Source organism: Esox lucius, chromosome 22 (genome assembly GCF_011004845.1).
Source record: "Esox lucius isolate fEsoLuc1 chromosome 22, fEsoLuc1.pri, whole genome shotgun sequence".
Lineage (NCBI taxonomy): Eukaryota > Metazoa > Chordata > Actinopteri > Esociformes > Esocidae > Esox > Esox lucius.
Genome location: NC_047590.1, coordinates 22493169 through 22508900, shown reverse-complemented (window position 1 = coordinate 22508900; position 15732 = coordinate 22493169). Strand labels below are relative to the sequence as shown.

At 38.7% G+C, this 15732-nt stretch overlaps 1 protein-coding gene across 1 annotated transcript in view; it reads left to right on the top strand.

Moving 5' to 3' along the window:
- LOC105007766 (zinc finger protein 385B) overlaps window positions 1–9382 on the top strand; it is a 66190-nt gene extending 56808 nt beyond the window's left edge. Inside the window, exons 6-8 of the mRNA XM_013132719.3 lie at window positions 4688–4869; window positions 5580–5687; window positions 6448–9382. Of these exons, the coding sequence (XP_012988173.1) occupies window positions 4688–4869; window positions 5580–5687; window positions 6448–6633 (476 nt within the window). The 3' untranslated portion in view covers window positions 6634–9382. The remainder of the gene's footprint in view (window positions 1–4687; window positions 4870–5579; window positions 5688–6447) is intronic.
- Window positions 9383–15732: the final 6350 nt, after the last annotated feature.

Here is a 15732-nt window from a genome sequence, read left to right as displayed (position 1 = left end):
ACCCTAAGCACAAGGCCAAGTTGACCCTCCTGTTTTTACAGCAGAAAAAGGTTAAGGTTCTGGAGTGGCCATCACAGTCTCCTGACCTTAATATCATCAAGTCACTCTGGGGAGATCTCAAACATGCGGTTCATGCAAGACAACCAAAGACTGCATGACCTGGAGGCATTTTGCCAAGACGAATGGGCAGCTATTACACCTGCAAGAATTCGGGCCTCATAGACAACTATTACAAAAGACTGCATGCTGTCATTGATGCTGATGGAGGCAATACACAGTATTGAGAACTAAGGGTATACAGACTTTTGAACAGGGTTCAGGTCATGTTCTTCTTTGTTGCCATGTTTTGTTTTATGATTGTGCCTTTCTGTTATGACTTACAGTTGAATGTGAATGTGTTTTACCGGCTCACACATGTTTTTCTTTACAAATGGTACTTATATTACCAATTCTCCAAGGGTCTGCAAATTTTTTAGCACAACTGTACTTCATACAATCTGATTTATAACAGGTAGACATAAGAAATAAATAAATAATGCAATACAAAAAAATAAATTAAATCTTTACAAAATAACATAAATGAATGCAAATTCAGTCAAAAGAAACACTAATATATCCTTGAAACTTGTTCAATTTAGTAGTTTTCCGTCACTCTTTTTCATAACATAAAGCTTGAAACCAGTGCCTAGTAAACAGCACTGTGTTTGAACTCTTCAAACATTAATTGGAGTGACAGGTTTAAAAGTCAGTAAATTAGATTTCTGTACGAATAGAAATTGATGGCATTTTGAATGAATGAAAATTAGTGGAACAGTAGTTTAAAAACATTCTTATCATTCTCACAACATAATACTTTTGAAACCAGTACCTTGGTAACAATACTGTGTATGAACTATTCAAACTTTACTTGCAGTGACATGTTGAAAAATCAGTCAGTGTGAAACTGTGTATATAGATGAGACTGTTGTTTTGCTGAATTTTGTTTGTGTGTGTAAAATAGTGATGAGAAATACATGTTCTGTCCTGAAGAATTACTTAGTGAAGTGACTGTTAAGCTTCAAAAGAAGTTGGCTCTCAAGGTTTTTGTAGTGAAGCTGTGATCTTTTGGCTGTGAACAGGAGCCCAGCATGACTAAAAAGTCTCTCACAGGCAGATGCTGGAAGACTTGAGCAACAATGTCTTGATTTGAGGAAAGGAATGCAATAGATCCATACCTCCAGTGGACGGACATGAAAGGTCCCTCTCAAGCTCTCCTTTTTGCGAGCTTCCTGACTTCATGGATGCCAAGAAATCATCTTCGTCAGAGTGGTCGCTGTTTGGGCATCCAAGCCAGTGTTTAAGTTATTTTTTATGCAGTTCAGGCAAGATAGATAGTTTTACAAAAAAGTATGTCTGCACCGTTGTCTTACCCTTCTACTGTATAAGCTGCCAAGCTGCTGATTTTTGGTATTAAGAGCTCTCAGAGCATGTAACTCTTGCCAACTTGTAGTTTGTCACTGACGCAATATAAACCTCAACGACAATAAACATTACATAGATTAATATGTGAAGATCTACTGATATTGAATTGATACATAAGTATATTACCAGCTTTTAAGATGCTCTTTATGGTCCAGTATGTTCTGAATGTTGGTAGAAGTATAGCTGCAGCAATCAGCTCAGGTTCTTTCATGACCTCCCCAAAACGTTTCTGGATTCCATGCTGCAGGGCGTAAAGGAGAGGTATACACACTTAGTAAGTTAACTCCAACTTCTTCAGCTTGTCCTGCAACTGGTGAAGGGCTGGCAGCAGGAACCCCATATTTTCAGATGATTCCCCTTGGAGGATCCTATGGGCCATAACAACAGGCTTCATTACAACAGCGTACTCAGCCAGAAATCCCATTTCAGCTGGATTGAGCCTGTAAAACACAGTTAAACACAGAAACACAGTCAAACAATTTAATTAAAATCAACTACAATTATCACACAACCATTTAAAAAAACTAAATTATAATTGAAACATTTCAAATAGGTTCAAAGTGTAACTTAAGTGTTGTTGCCACTTAAGATATGTGGATTCACCCATCAGTAATGCTGACACGTGTTTCATTACTCTTTAACAAATAATTAGTTCTGACAACTTACATCTTTATCTTTAATGTGGGACATACATTGCAAATTGCTTTTTCTCCTTGCTCCTTCTGGATGCACACAACCCTTTCTACAGAGAGGAACAGGGAGCTCCAACAGGTCTGACTCGGTCAGAGGAACTGCAATTTGCATTCAGGTTCCACTGTTTCAAAAGCCATGGTTGACCTGCTTGAACATTACATTACATTTTGCAAAAGCAGACAGAGACAGCCCCTTGTATGTTTTGCTGCAAGCTTCTGCAGCAGTGGTATCAACTGTTGAAATAAGATTGAGGAAATGGCATGCACACTTTTGATGCCTTGGAAGTTGGTACTCGAGCACTATGTCATCATCCAAAATAGCAGACATATCTTGATACTCCACCTCTAAGTGACTTTGGTCTTCTGACGCCTCATCAATCAATCAATCAAATGTATTTATAAAGCCCTTTTTACAACAGCAGTTGTCACAAAGTGCATTTACAAAAACACCCGGCCTTAAACCCCAAGGAGCAAACAACAGTAGTGTTGAATTTTGTGTGTGTCAAGGATGGAGTCTCTCTCCTCCTGTCCATCAGCATCTTCTTCCTCTTTCTCCTGTCCATACACTCAAAAGACCTTCAGGAAGTTTGAGCCACTGTCTTGTCGTCCTGGTAACCTTTTCCCTGATGTGGTATTCAGGTTGTATATTCTCTAAAGCTGAAGCAAGGACAACAAATGTGTGCGAGCCTTTGACACGTCTGCAAAACCAGTGCATCAGAGTGCCTCTCTAAAAAGGTGTGGTTTATCCAGTGACTGGTGACACCTAAATAACTATGCTGTCTGGCAGACCAGCTGTTGTGGTAGCAACGTGGTTCACAGCGCTCAACTTTTTAATGATCATGCTCTTCACTGTCTTTGCAGCTTCTTGTATCTTAAAGCACAACGTTTTCCTTTTCATTACTGTACACTGAGGTTGCAAGGTTTGTATTATACTCTTGAAGGATGGTATCTCAACCAAAGAAAATGGTTGGCTGCCTTCACATATAAAATTTAGCAAGAGCTTATCAAGCGTTGCCTGTGCTACCCGTGGGACAGTGAGGGAAAATGTATTTGTTATCTTTGCATTCTTCATAGGAGGTTCGTCAGAAGAGGAGGATTTTTGCTTTCTGTTGGACTCTATTAAGTCTGTATACATCGTCAGTTTGTTGGTGTGAACCCTCTGTTGACAGAAAAAATATCAAGTGAGGCTACAGGGCATTTATACATACAATTAAACTCATCATCACAACAAAAAGGAGCCTTGACAAATTCAAACAGACATTTTCTATGTGGGAAGTATAATGCTTTATAGAACCATTATTGTGCCTTATAATGCCCTATCAACACTGGTATAACAGGGCTCCAGAGTGATTCCATTTAGGAGATTTTTCCTACTGTTGGTGGTGATTGTACTCCTAAAATGTTTATCTACCAGTGCTAGTTGCACTGCCCCCTTCTTATATTCATTGTAAGTTATAACACATTCATTTCTAAACTGTTCATCCGGAGGCAGAGAATTAGTGTGTTTGTGTGTGTTTTAAGTGAGTTGGCCTGAGTGAATTTGAATGTATGTTCTCCTTCTGTAAAATATCTTTATTTATCGAAGTAACTATAAGTTAAATAAAACAGCCTTTATGTCATCTAAATGACTGTTGTGACAAATTGCAAGAGCAAAGCATATGACATACTGTATATACTGTTGCTTGCTTGTACAGTCATGGTATTTATTTTGAGTGCTTCTTTTTCTAGCTAACATGGCTTATTTAATTAACTAAATAAATGGTCAACTAATTATCATACCTAGCCCTGTAACAGGACCCTCTGGGAGTCTTTTCAATTCGGTCGCAGACAACAATCAAATTTATAAGCCTCCTGTCCAAGACTACGGTCCTGTAACATGGCTAACGTTATCTATCTACAGCCAAAACGAACCTACAGTATGAGTTACTGCCGCATGTTCGAAGTTGAGTAGGCTGAAATGTCCACATTTTTGGCAGAATTAAAAATATGGAAAAATTCAGTTGTGTTCTCTGACCTTCAAAAGGTTGCTGACCTTCATAAATTAGGCAATGGCTATAAATAAAATCAGGACACACCCATGTCCACTATGTAGACAATACTTTTATGCGTTTATTACCTGGAGCTGTGATAAACCTTCCTGAAGGAGGGCACACATGTATTTTGCACCCACACACAGTGAGAGGGATTGTTTTTACTGTTGTTTTGTTTCCATTTTAATGGAAAACTGTACAGTATTTCCCATTCATATTTGCCTTTACACATGGGTGTGACGAGTTGTGCCGCTTTCTTCCCAGTAAGTAAATGTATGCCTTTTTAGCCCAGTTGCACCCAGTCAGTGTTCCATATATAATGAATCTTATTTTGCACAGGCCTCAGAGCAAGTTATACTAGTGAGTGATACATTTAAAAAATATATATACTAGTCCCTCGTGGGAATTAAATCCATAACCTACCATTGTAAATATCATGTTCTACCAAGTGAGCTGCACAGAGCTTCTTTGATTTCTTTACTTGCTATTTTACATCCTTACCAGGTTCCAAGCACAAAACAATGCTGGAGGCGAGGGATGGAGCAGGGCCCATCAAGGCTTATCCCAGGCCAGGGGCCAAGCTTAAAGTCCAAGCCACCATCACCAAAGGCTCAGGCTTGCAGAACAAGACGTTTCACTGTGAAATCTGTGACGTCCACGTCAACTCAGAGATCCAGCTCAAACAGGTTAATGGACAATAACAGACAAACATGTTCATTGTAGACCCTTATATATTTTTTATGAATAGACTTATATACAGTGTATTTCTGGCTTGACAAACTGTCTAAATCCGCTTCTTTCTAAAGACTGACAATGGTTGTGGTTTTGATGTTTCTTTGATGATTCTACAAACTGCTAGTATCCAAAGTTCTGACTACTTGCACTTTTCAGTATATCTATGTTCGGGGACAGAAGCTATAGGGCTTTCTAAAAAATTCAATTTTGTAGCCAAATATCCTATTTAAAATGTGGTTTTAAAGCATTGACTGATGTGGTATGATGGATGGTTCACTGAGCAGTTTTAATGTTACATGCACATTTGTTTCCAAAGTTGGCCTTTAAGGCAGGGCTCAGCACCTCCTTCACAGCTGCGTTAGATTAATAAGCTTTTTTTTAAGCCAAACATTTAAACAAACTGATGAGTTAGTCTTTATTTAAATCAGCTATGTGCTAGTACAGTGCTGGAGTGTGCACATATTGCAAGCCTGCAGGACCAAAGCTCCCCATCCGTGAGGCTTGTCCAACAATGAAGGGTTCCATTAAATTGTATTGATTAGCTCAGAAGAATTACAAAATCACTGCAATTATGTGATACTCTCAAGGTAGTCATATTGAGATTGTGACTGAATTTAATCTTTGCAGGACTAGTGATAAACTTTTCTTCTACTTGTTTCAGCACATTTCCAGCAGAAGACATAAAGACAGAGTGGCTGGAAAACCCTTGAAGCCTAAATACAGTCCTTACAGCAAGCAGCAGCGCAGCAGCACCACCACCACCCTGGCAGTAAGACAATATTATGGTATCCTCAGTTGTTCCCCTAAGCTTATTGTCAGTGGGGGTCAATATAAAAATGAATGCAATTACTACTGTAAGTTGCTCTGGATGAGACTGTCTGTAAAATGTTAAAAATAAATAAATTAGAGGATGTTCAGTAAAAGACAATGTACTGACAATATTACCAGATAATGCCTCGATTTTATTTCAGCTGACATAAAATTTACAGTGTCGACCTTATTGTCTAATTCAACAGCTGGGCTCTTATGCCACCTTATCTACTTGACACATATCTCACCAATTTTAGATTTGTCTCTGAGTTATGCTACATAACAGAATGATGGTATGGACTACAACAAAAAATTTTTATAGACAGATAGGCCAGCAGTCCAGAAGAGGGAGGTGTTTATGAACAAGCAGGAGATATGCCTGATATATTTCACATAAAAGTAGTATTTGTAATAGATGTTGGTAAAAAGTTCCGGTACGCCTCCATGCTTCAGTGGACAAAGACAAGGAGGGGTGCTCAACAACAGTGACAAAAATCGTGAAAAAGGCTTACCTACCTAAAGGGGTTAGTTCAAGACAAGATGTAGTTGGAGCACAACTGCTCCAACTACTCCTTGCCTCAGATTATATTTGTAAGGGGGAATGTAAGTTCTGTTAGACACACAGTATAGCTGTAATGCATTACACTTTCCACATAATACCTATATAGCACGTGACTCATGTAAATTGTTTTCTCATGGGGCTGTTCTTTTACCCTCAGGCTAAACTGGCATTCCAGAAGGACCTAGTGAAGCCCATGCCTCAGGCTTTCCTCTCCTCCATTTCCCTCCACCCGCGACCCAACACCTCCATCTTTCAGGCAGCCAGCATCCCTGCCTCTTTCATGCAAGCAGCTCCGGGCCCCATCCGGCCCACAGCAGGGTCGATCCTCTTTGCTCCTTATTGAGCTTTGACCCACCACACCATCTGAACACCTGAGCTCAGAAAGAGGTCCAGCTCTTGTCCAAGAGGTCCAGCTCTTGCACAATGTCCATTATAGGGCATCCTAATTCACAAGCAGTTGGTGTCAGGTTGTTCCTCAAAGAGCTCTGAGAAGTGTATTGGAGATACATAGCCCCTTCGATGCTGTTGCCATCGCAACGTTCACATTGGGCCAGTTGGGATTGCCGATCTTGAAACGATAACATGTTTTTCCTAAACCTGCTAAACTTGAGGGGAGTATCAAGCGGACTACGTCCTGATTGACTTGAATCACTGCAGAAGTTTGACTCAATGTAAAGAGTCATGTACATTGTCCATATTAGGACATACTCAGTGTCACTTGGTGTCACTTGGTGAGTAAAAATTGGTCAGTTCAAATTTGCGGTAGTGTAGGAGAAGGTGCAGTGTTATTTCAGAAGAAGGGGGTTAACTGGTCTCCAGTGTTTTTGGTAAGGTGCAGATAGCTATGGGGATGCAGTGTCATGATTGGATTCGAGTCAGTCTTCAGTAATTTGAGCGAAGTTTTTTCTTTTTTCTTACTTCTGTATCCTGAACATCTGTGACCACAGTTCTTTGCTTTCTTTTCCAGCAAAACCTTTTTTTTCCCTTTTCCTTTGAATTCATTGTTGTTATAAATGAAACAGTCTTTCCAATGACAAAAAGGAGAATTGCACATTCACGGTGACCCGCCTGTTGTCTGGCAGGGGTGACATAGGCCTTTGATTTCTATGTGATGTCTTTGTTTTTGTCCGGGCACTTTTTTTGTGACCCCTTTATTGCAATAATGTAAAGAGTTTAAGATACATCTATATACAATATTATGTAAGATAGACAGAGAGTAATACAAAACTGAGCTCAGGCACACATTGCAGTTTGGAAAGTTTTAGAAATGTAGCTAATGCGCTTATATAAAGCAGCATTTTGTTTGCATACATAGTGTCCATAGTACTTAAAATAAAACTGTTAAATCATAGGAATGTTATAGTTGTATTGTTGGCTAAAGATCAACATTTTAGAACTTCCAACTTTTAATGATACAGTGAGATCCTTTGATATGCAAGTTGTTTAAATATTTGTAAATTTCGAGTGATATTGTATAAGGTTAACACTGCTACAACAATAGCAGGGTTCAACCTGTGGTGTTTCCATATAAGGACAGCTTTTGTCTCAGTAGGACTTCAGCTATCCCAATATATACCCAGTGAAACAGAGTTAGTTGCAATAGATGGCAGCAAGTTCCCTTTAGGTCAGTCACTCAGAACAACAACACTATGGGTTTGCACTCATTAACTGAACAGTGATAGCATCACTCTAAATAAAATACCCTTCGACTTTCCTTTCACTTCTTTCCACCCAGCCAGATGCCTTTATTGTCCAAAGGACTGGCAATTGTCCAGTGGTTGATGGGCAGTTCATTACCTTATGTTGTAGAGTGGATGAGTATTATCTGGTCCTTCTCTCTGAACGGAGAAAATTCAGGATTTGTGTTAGTATCCTCCCTCCTGTCCAGCTAACATCAAATAGCAGTCTACCTTTTTGTTCAGACTTTCTTCATGAGCTGAAATTAATCTGGGCATGTCCTGGGTCTGCAAAAAGGAAATTATCCAGCCCTATCAAGTTATAGGGGAATGGAACATGCAGGTCTCATGAGGTTGGCCCCAGGTGGACAGGAGGTTGGCTTTTTACCTGATGCACACTGCAAACTAGAGGGTGCACCAGACCCCTTGATTCCTAAAAAGCAATGTGTTGAAAGAGAATATTCAAAATTATTGTCAGCTATGGTTAAACATTTCAAGGTTGTGCAGAGTTGTGGTCAAGTGGTATTGCACAAGCTGGGTTCATTAGCCATCTCCACCCGATTCCTTCAGTCAAAAGAAACAAATATAAATAATTAGTAGTGACTGTCAACTCTCCTTTGAAAATAAAAACCGGTTCCAGACCAGGATAGACAGGTGTTTGAAGACCAGGTGATGTCCTCCAACAGGTTTTTTGGTTCAACCACTGATTAATTTGCTCTCTCCTTCCAATAGAGAAAGTGTATGCTCTTCATCAGATCTCAGAATCCCAAGATGGTTTGGATGGCAGCTATTTCTTGGTTTCCGATGGAGCATTCTAAAATTACGTTCCCTCAAAAAGGTATCTCAGATTCTACAAATTCATGATGCTTACAGAGGGCTACTATTAGTCTGTGTCCCCAATATTCACATCAGCTGTTTTATCGGACACATACCGTGGTTATAGGAAGCCACCACCCTTTTTTAAAATGTTTACCTTTTGATGACTTACAACCTGAAATGAAAACGCATAAAATCAGATTTTCAGACAGCAACACATAAAATCCAAATGAAAATCTAATTTAAAACAGTAAAATGCCCTCTTTGGATAAGTGAACACCCCCACTTTGAATTGCAATTGCAAACTTGCTGAGGTATAACCACAAAAATAGCTAATTGGCTTCCATCTGGGATCAGTTGTAGTTATTTTGATTAGTTCAAAATATAAGCAGTTGTTCAGCACTGCTTAGAGGTCTCCACTGTTTAGTAGGGCAATTCAAAGCAATTAATCCACTATGGGCGGAAAGGCACTTTCAAAAGAACTGAGATATAGTTGTGAAAAGTCACAGGTCTACAGAACCCTGAAGTTTTTGATGCTGCATCATTACGTTATTATTGTAATTTTGAGATTACTATCTCATAATAACCAAAATAACTTCGAAATGCAGCAACAAAAAAAGTATTTGTTTTTATTTCAAGATAAACAAATTCTCTGATTCATTGCTATGCAAAGCATGTCATGCGTTGTTATTTTCAGAAAGTGGATGGTTGTATTCCTTTCATTTTTTTATCATTTGCTGGCAGTAACATCTAGCATTTAGGCTATATGAGTCGATGAGTTAGTTAGTTACTCTTTTCAATAATATTTTATTTTATATAGAAAATAAAACAACACATTAAGTGTACTTTGTATTCCTATAACAGAAGAAAACAAAAAAAGAGGAAAACATTAACAAATGGAACCTTGAATTATTAAATGGATAGGCAACTTTGACTTTGAACAAAGTTGCCTTTGCTGTTACAGTGAATCACAACAATGTTCTCCATCGCTGATATCTCTCGAGGATGTTCTGTAGCTGATGCTTTCCATATGCAAAACTAATGCTTGAATTAGTGTTTTTCCATTTCAACATACAGCCTACATCCACACAATTGAAAATGATCACACCAAACAGGAGAAATATATTTAACAGTAGAACCACATAGACAGTCATTTTCAATAGGTGAGTTTTCATTCAGAAATGCATTGACTGTAAACACCCAAATATGAAGAATGTCTATAAACTATTTCCTGACTGCATTCTGCTACAGCACCCCAAACTATACTGATAAAAAATTCCCTTTCACAAATATAGATTTGGGCTAGATACGTTTAAATTGCCTAACTGGCAACTATATTAATATTTGCCAAATCAAAAATAAACAGTTCAGCGCTTTGTTACACTTCATAATCCAATAGACACGTATAGGGCCGATCCAACTGAAGCTGCGCATTCTAAATGATCCTTGCCAAATAACTCTCATTAATGCTCAAATGGCCTCTGTTTTAAAAAAAATGGTATAGCCGCAATACAGCTCCAGTAGGTATAGGTTACAGAGTAGCTTTGGTTAACCTTCCACTTTATTCATTTTTTCTACCAAAGTCTAATCTTTGAATAATTAACAAATAATGTTCTGGATACTATATGCTCAAAGCAACCTGTAGGTTACATCCCCCAGGGCAAGATTGTATGCATGTAAAGTCCCGGAGCGCATTTCACTGTCATGTGTAGTATAACATATAACACCCCTCCAGTTCAGGCTTCAATTAAAAACGAATCACACCATATCTAAATAAGAAATTAATAAAGAATCGGTTACGGATCTATCAATGGTAGAAAATCAGCCAGACACAATTCCTAATGGTCAGTTATGGCAGGTCCATTTCAAATGCTTTTAGTGTCTTTTAGGATAGATGTAGCTGCCAACACATGATGAAGAATCCACTTTCTGAAAATAAAGACAAATGCATGAGGCGCTTTGCATAAATGAATCAGAGAATTGGTTTATCTTGAAATAAAAACAAACTTCTTTTTTTGCTGCTGCATCTCTAAGTTGATCTCGTTATTACAAGATATTAATTATTTTTGGCTATTACGAGCCCAAAAAAGTTTTTCACCTTACTGTTTTAGGCAAGTACAAGTCAGTATCAATATAGAAAGATTTCAAAGGCCTTGGAACACAGTTAAGAACATTAATAAGAAGTGGAAGGCACTGACTGCAATGAAGTTGATAATGGGAAGATGGTTTCAACATGACAATGACCCCAGGCAAATCCCTAAAGCCCCAACCTAAATCCCACAAGAATCTGTGGAATGACTTGAGTGCAGTCCATAAGCAGTCACCATGCAATTTGACTGAGCTTGAACGATTCTGTAAGAAAGATTGGGCAAATTCTGCACAGTCTTGGTGTGAAATGTTAGTAGAGACGTATTCAAAGAGGCTCATGCTGTAATTCAAGCAAATCTGGTTCTACCAAGTATTTACTCAGGAGGGTGTTCACTTATCCAAACAGGGTATTTTACTGTTTTACATTTTCAGTATATAATAAATGTTTTCTCTAAGATATTCTGGGTTACTATGTGTAAATAAAGCCAGATAAAGTCAGATGTGATATGTTTTCATTTCAATCTGTAAAGCATCAAAAGTTGAACATTTTGAAAGGTGGTGGTGACTGTCTACACCCACTGTATATAACGTAACAACAATCCCAGGCAAGAAAATACAGAGTTTCCATTTCTATGCTATAGGATACTAATTCATGATTCTCTGATTTGCTCTCTCCCTTACACTTTTCCAAGCAATCCAGTGCAGTTCTGCAACTGTTTACATTTCCTTCTTTAATAGCTCTCATACAGTGGGGAGAACAAATATTTGATACACTGCTGATTTTGCAGGTTTTCCTACTTACAAAGCATGTAGAGGTCTGTAATTTTTATCATAGGTATATTTCAACTGTGAGAGATGGAATCTAAAAAAATCCAGAAAATCACATTGTATGATTTTTAAATAACGAATTAACATTTTATTGCAAGACATAAGTATTTGATCACCTACCAACCAGTAATAATTCCAGCTCTCACAGACCTGTTAGTTTTTCTTTAAGAAGCCCTCCTGTTCTCCACTCATTACCTGTATTAACTGCACTTGTTTGAATTTGTGACCTGTATAAAAGACACCTGTCCACACACTCAATCAAACAGACTCCAACCTCTCCACAAGGGCCAAGACCAGAGAGCTGTGTAAGGACATCAGGGATAAAATTGTAGACCTGCACAAGGCTGGGATGGGCTACAGGACAATAGGCAAGCAGCTTGGTAAGAAGGCAACTACTGTTGGCGCAATTATTAGAAAATGGAAGAAGTTCAAGATGACAATCGATCTCCCTCAGTCTGGGGCTCCATGCAAGATCTCACCTCATGGGGCATCAATGATCATGAGGAAGGTGAGGGATCAGCCCAGAACTACACTGCAGGACATGGTCAAGGACCTGAAGAGAGCTGGGACCACAGACTCAAAGAAAACCATTAGTAACACACTACGCCGTCATGGATTAAAATCGTGCAACGCACACAAGGTCCCCCTGCTCAAGCCAGCGCATGTCCATGTCCGTCTGAAGTTTGCAAGTGACCATCTGGATGATCCAGAGGAGGAATGGAAGAAGGTCGTGTTCTGATGAGACAAAGTAGAGCTTTTTGGTCTAAACTCCACTTGCCATGTTTGGAGGAAGAAGAATGAGTACAACCCCAAGAACACCATCCCAACCATGAAGCATGGAGGTGGAAACATCATTCTTTGGGGATGCTTTTCTGTAAAGGGGACAGGACGACTGCACCGTATTGAGGGGAGGATGGATGGGGCCATGTATCGTGAGATCTTGGCCAACAACCTCCTTCCCTCAGTAAGAGCATTGAAGATGGGTCGTGGCTGGTCTCAGTAAGAGCATTGAAGATGGGTCGTGGCTGGGTCTTCCAGCATGACAACGACCTGAAATACACAGCCAGGGCAACTAAGGAGTGGCTCCGTAAGAAGCATCTCAAGGTCCTGGAGTGGCCTAGCCTGTCTCCAGACTTGAACCCAATAGAAAATCTTTGGAGGGAGCTGAAAGTCCGTATTGCCCAGCGACAGCCCCGAATCCTGAAGGATCTGGAGAAGGTCTGTAGGAGTGGGCCAAAATCCCTGCTGCAGTGTGTGCAAACCTGGTTAAGAACTACAGGAAACGTATGATCTCTGTAATTGCAAACAAAGGTTTCTGTACCAAATATTAAGTTCTGCTTTTCTGAAGTATCAAATACTTATGTCATGCAATAAAATGCAAATGAATTACTTAAAAATCATGCAATGAGATTTTCTGGATTTTTGATTCAATCACTCACAGTTGAAGAGTACCTTTGATAAAAATTACAGACTTCTACATGCTTTGTAAATGGGAAAACCTGCAAAATCGGCAGTGTATCAAATACTTGTTCTCTCCACTGTATCTCTCAGTCTACTTTGGATGCACACATTTCAGATCAATTCCAAGCGCCTGAAGGTATTCTATCTCCTAAACTGGGTACTGAGGTAAAAAGACAAAATGACAGTGATAGCACATATCAGTGCCGATAGTAAGAGCACACATCAGTGAACCTGGCTTGTTGCCTCTGTACAGTTGGCTAATGCACCCTTTACTAGCTTCTATGCATTATAGTGCCAAGAAAAAAGGTGTTGCTCCTTCCCAGAGCTAAGTGGAGAGACATAGTTTTTTCCTGCAAGTGCTAAAGATGTATTCTGCTGTGATTTTTCTGCACACCATTGGGAAATTGGAGGTGCCATTTAGGGGTTTCATCCACTTAAGATATTGGGTTGTGGGATTTGGCTTAGGTTCTGGTAATGATGTGTGCTCCCCTATTGAGCCGTTGGAGTCTGCAAAACAATTTCCTACACGACTGCCCTTCTTTTGACTCTGGCTTTAACCAAGCAGGTTGGTGGTCCTCAAGTGATATCTTTATATCTATCCCCTGCACGTACTGCAGCATTCCCTGCCAAGGATATGATGTGGTCATACTGGTCAGTAACTTTTGAGCTGATTCATTTCTTGAATGCTCCATTTGCTTCAGAGGTGCAATGTAGGTTCCATGATGTGTCCTACTAGTGCACAACTGATACTTAAGGTGGATCAGTATTTAATATATCACCTGGGTGCCGGTGGGATCAAAATTTGACTTGATCTTGTTTTAAATGGTTGATGATATAATTGTTCAGAGCATTCAAATGTTTTTGTGTAAATCCAAAGCAGTTTCATATTTTGTTTCCTCCCTCAGGGTTATAACTGAAATGTTTTATGTATCTATCTATAGTATTGTTCCACAGTGAATTTTTTCATTGCATAAATCAGAATTTACCAAGCCCTCCTCAAAGATTGCTTTCAGTTTTAAGATAAACCATGAATTGATGTTTCCAGAATGTTTAGTCATTCACACTGCTCAGATGACACAACAGATGTTATTTGTATTATGTGGGGACATGTTAAGTGTACAAGGTTTATGTAAGTGAGATAATTAATAAAAGTACATTCATACATACATTTTCAATAAAATAATATATTTGTTTCAATCTGCTTCAATATCATTTTTATTTAACTTCACATTAACAATAATCATTTATTCAGTACTGTCACCGTTGAATCTCAGTGTGACTAAAAATAAATAAAACTAACTGTAGGCTGTGTGTTTCTGACTGTAGGCTTTTGTTGGTTTTGTGCTTGGGAGATTTAGAAATGGTTATTACCCTCTTGTCGGCTGAAGCAGAACACTAAATTATATTATTATTGGTCTTGTTTCTTTTCTTTTGCCCTATTTTTTATAATCTTGACACAATGTTTGCTGTTTTGCTAGTCCGCAACGGTTAATTCCAGATCAGCACCAGGTGCCAACTGTTTGGAAATCCGGCCTGTAATAAAATAGCAGGTCATATGGGTTTATCTACAGATATGAGTAAGTATTATTTCTGTGACTCTTGCCACAGCAGGATTTTGTTATGCAAGCAGGTGATGTAAAAGTGTTTTATGTGCTTTTGATCCTTCTGCTGAGTGCGGTTTAAGAAACTGTTTTAATTGTCAGTGGATGCACAGGAGACAGTATATGCATTTTCTACATTTAAAATATCCACAACTTGGCGAAAACTGTGTAAAAGTCAGTGCCATCATAGTGTTCTGCCTTGCTGCTGTCCAGAAGCGTCGCTAGGATCACAATACATTCATGCCCAGGGCTAAAACCTTGTTCAGAAGTAGGTCATTTTACTACTGTTTAATTTACCATGTCTGGCCCGTCTAAATCTGTCACGTAGTAGGTTTTTTAGGTATCTTAAAAGGGCACTGTGTAGAATTCTGCCTCTGAACAATAGCCAGACCTGTCTCTTCTTCGAATTCCCTTACCAAATGAGACTGGTATAGTGCTAGATAGTCCAGGTTGAAAGGATAATACTGCAAGTGTCTAAAGTGAGTATAAGGAGATTATAAGTCAATGCAAACTGACAGACAGACCAGTGAGAAAGTTTAAATGGGGAATATGTCAGTCAATGTTTAATACTGTAGGAAAATATTATTTAAAACATTAACTGCAGATGTCTTCTGGTCATTTTTGTTGTTTTTATGCTAGTAGTACAGTAAAAATCTTACACATTGCCCTTTAAAACAAATCTAGTTTAATGCAAAAGTACATACCTCACACACATTATAATAGGCTTAAACCAAATAAAACACCATTACTATGTCAAACATAGAGTGGAAGTATGTTAAAGTTTTATGCTTGAAACTAAATATTACACTTCATATATGTACAACATAATTCCAAGGTTTCTTGATATCCACAATATCTTGAACTAAGCCAGCTATCAGTGTAAACAATCTGACAAGTATATGCTGTTAATCCCTCCTACATTATGTAAAGTCCCAACTGAATGTTATGCAGTTTTTGATAGAATAGATCAAA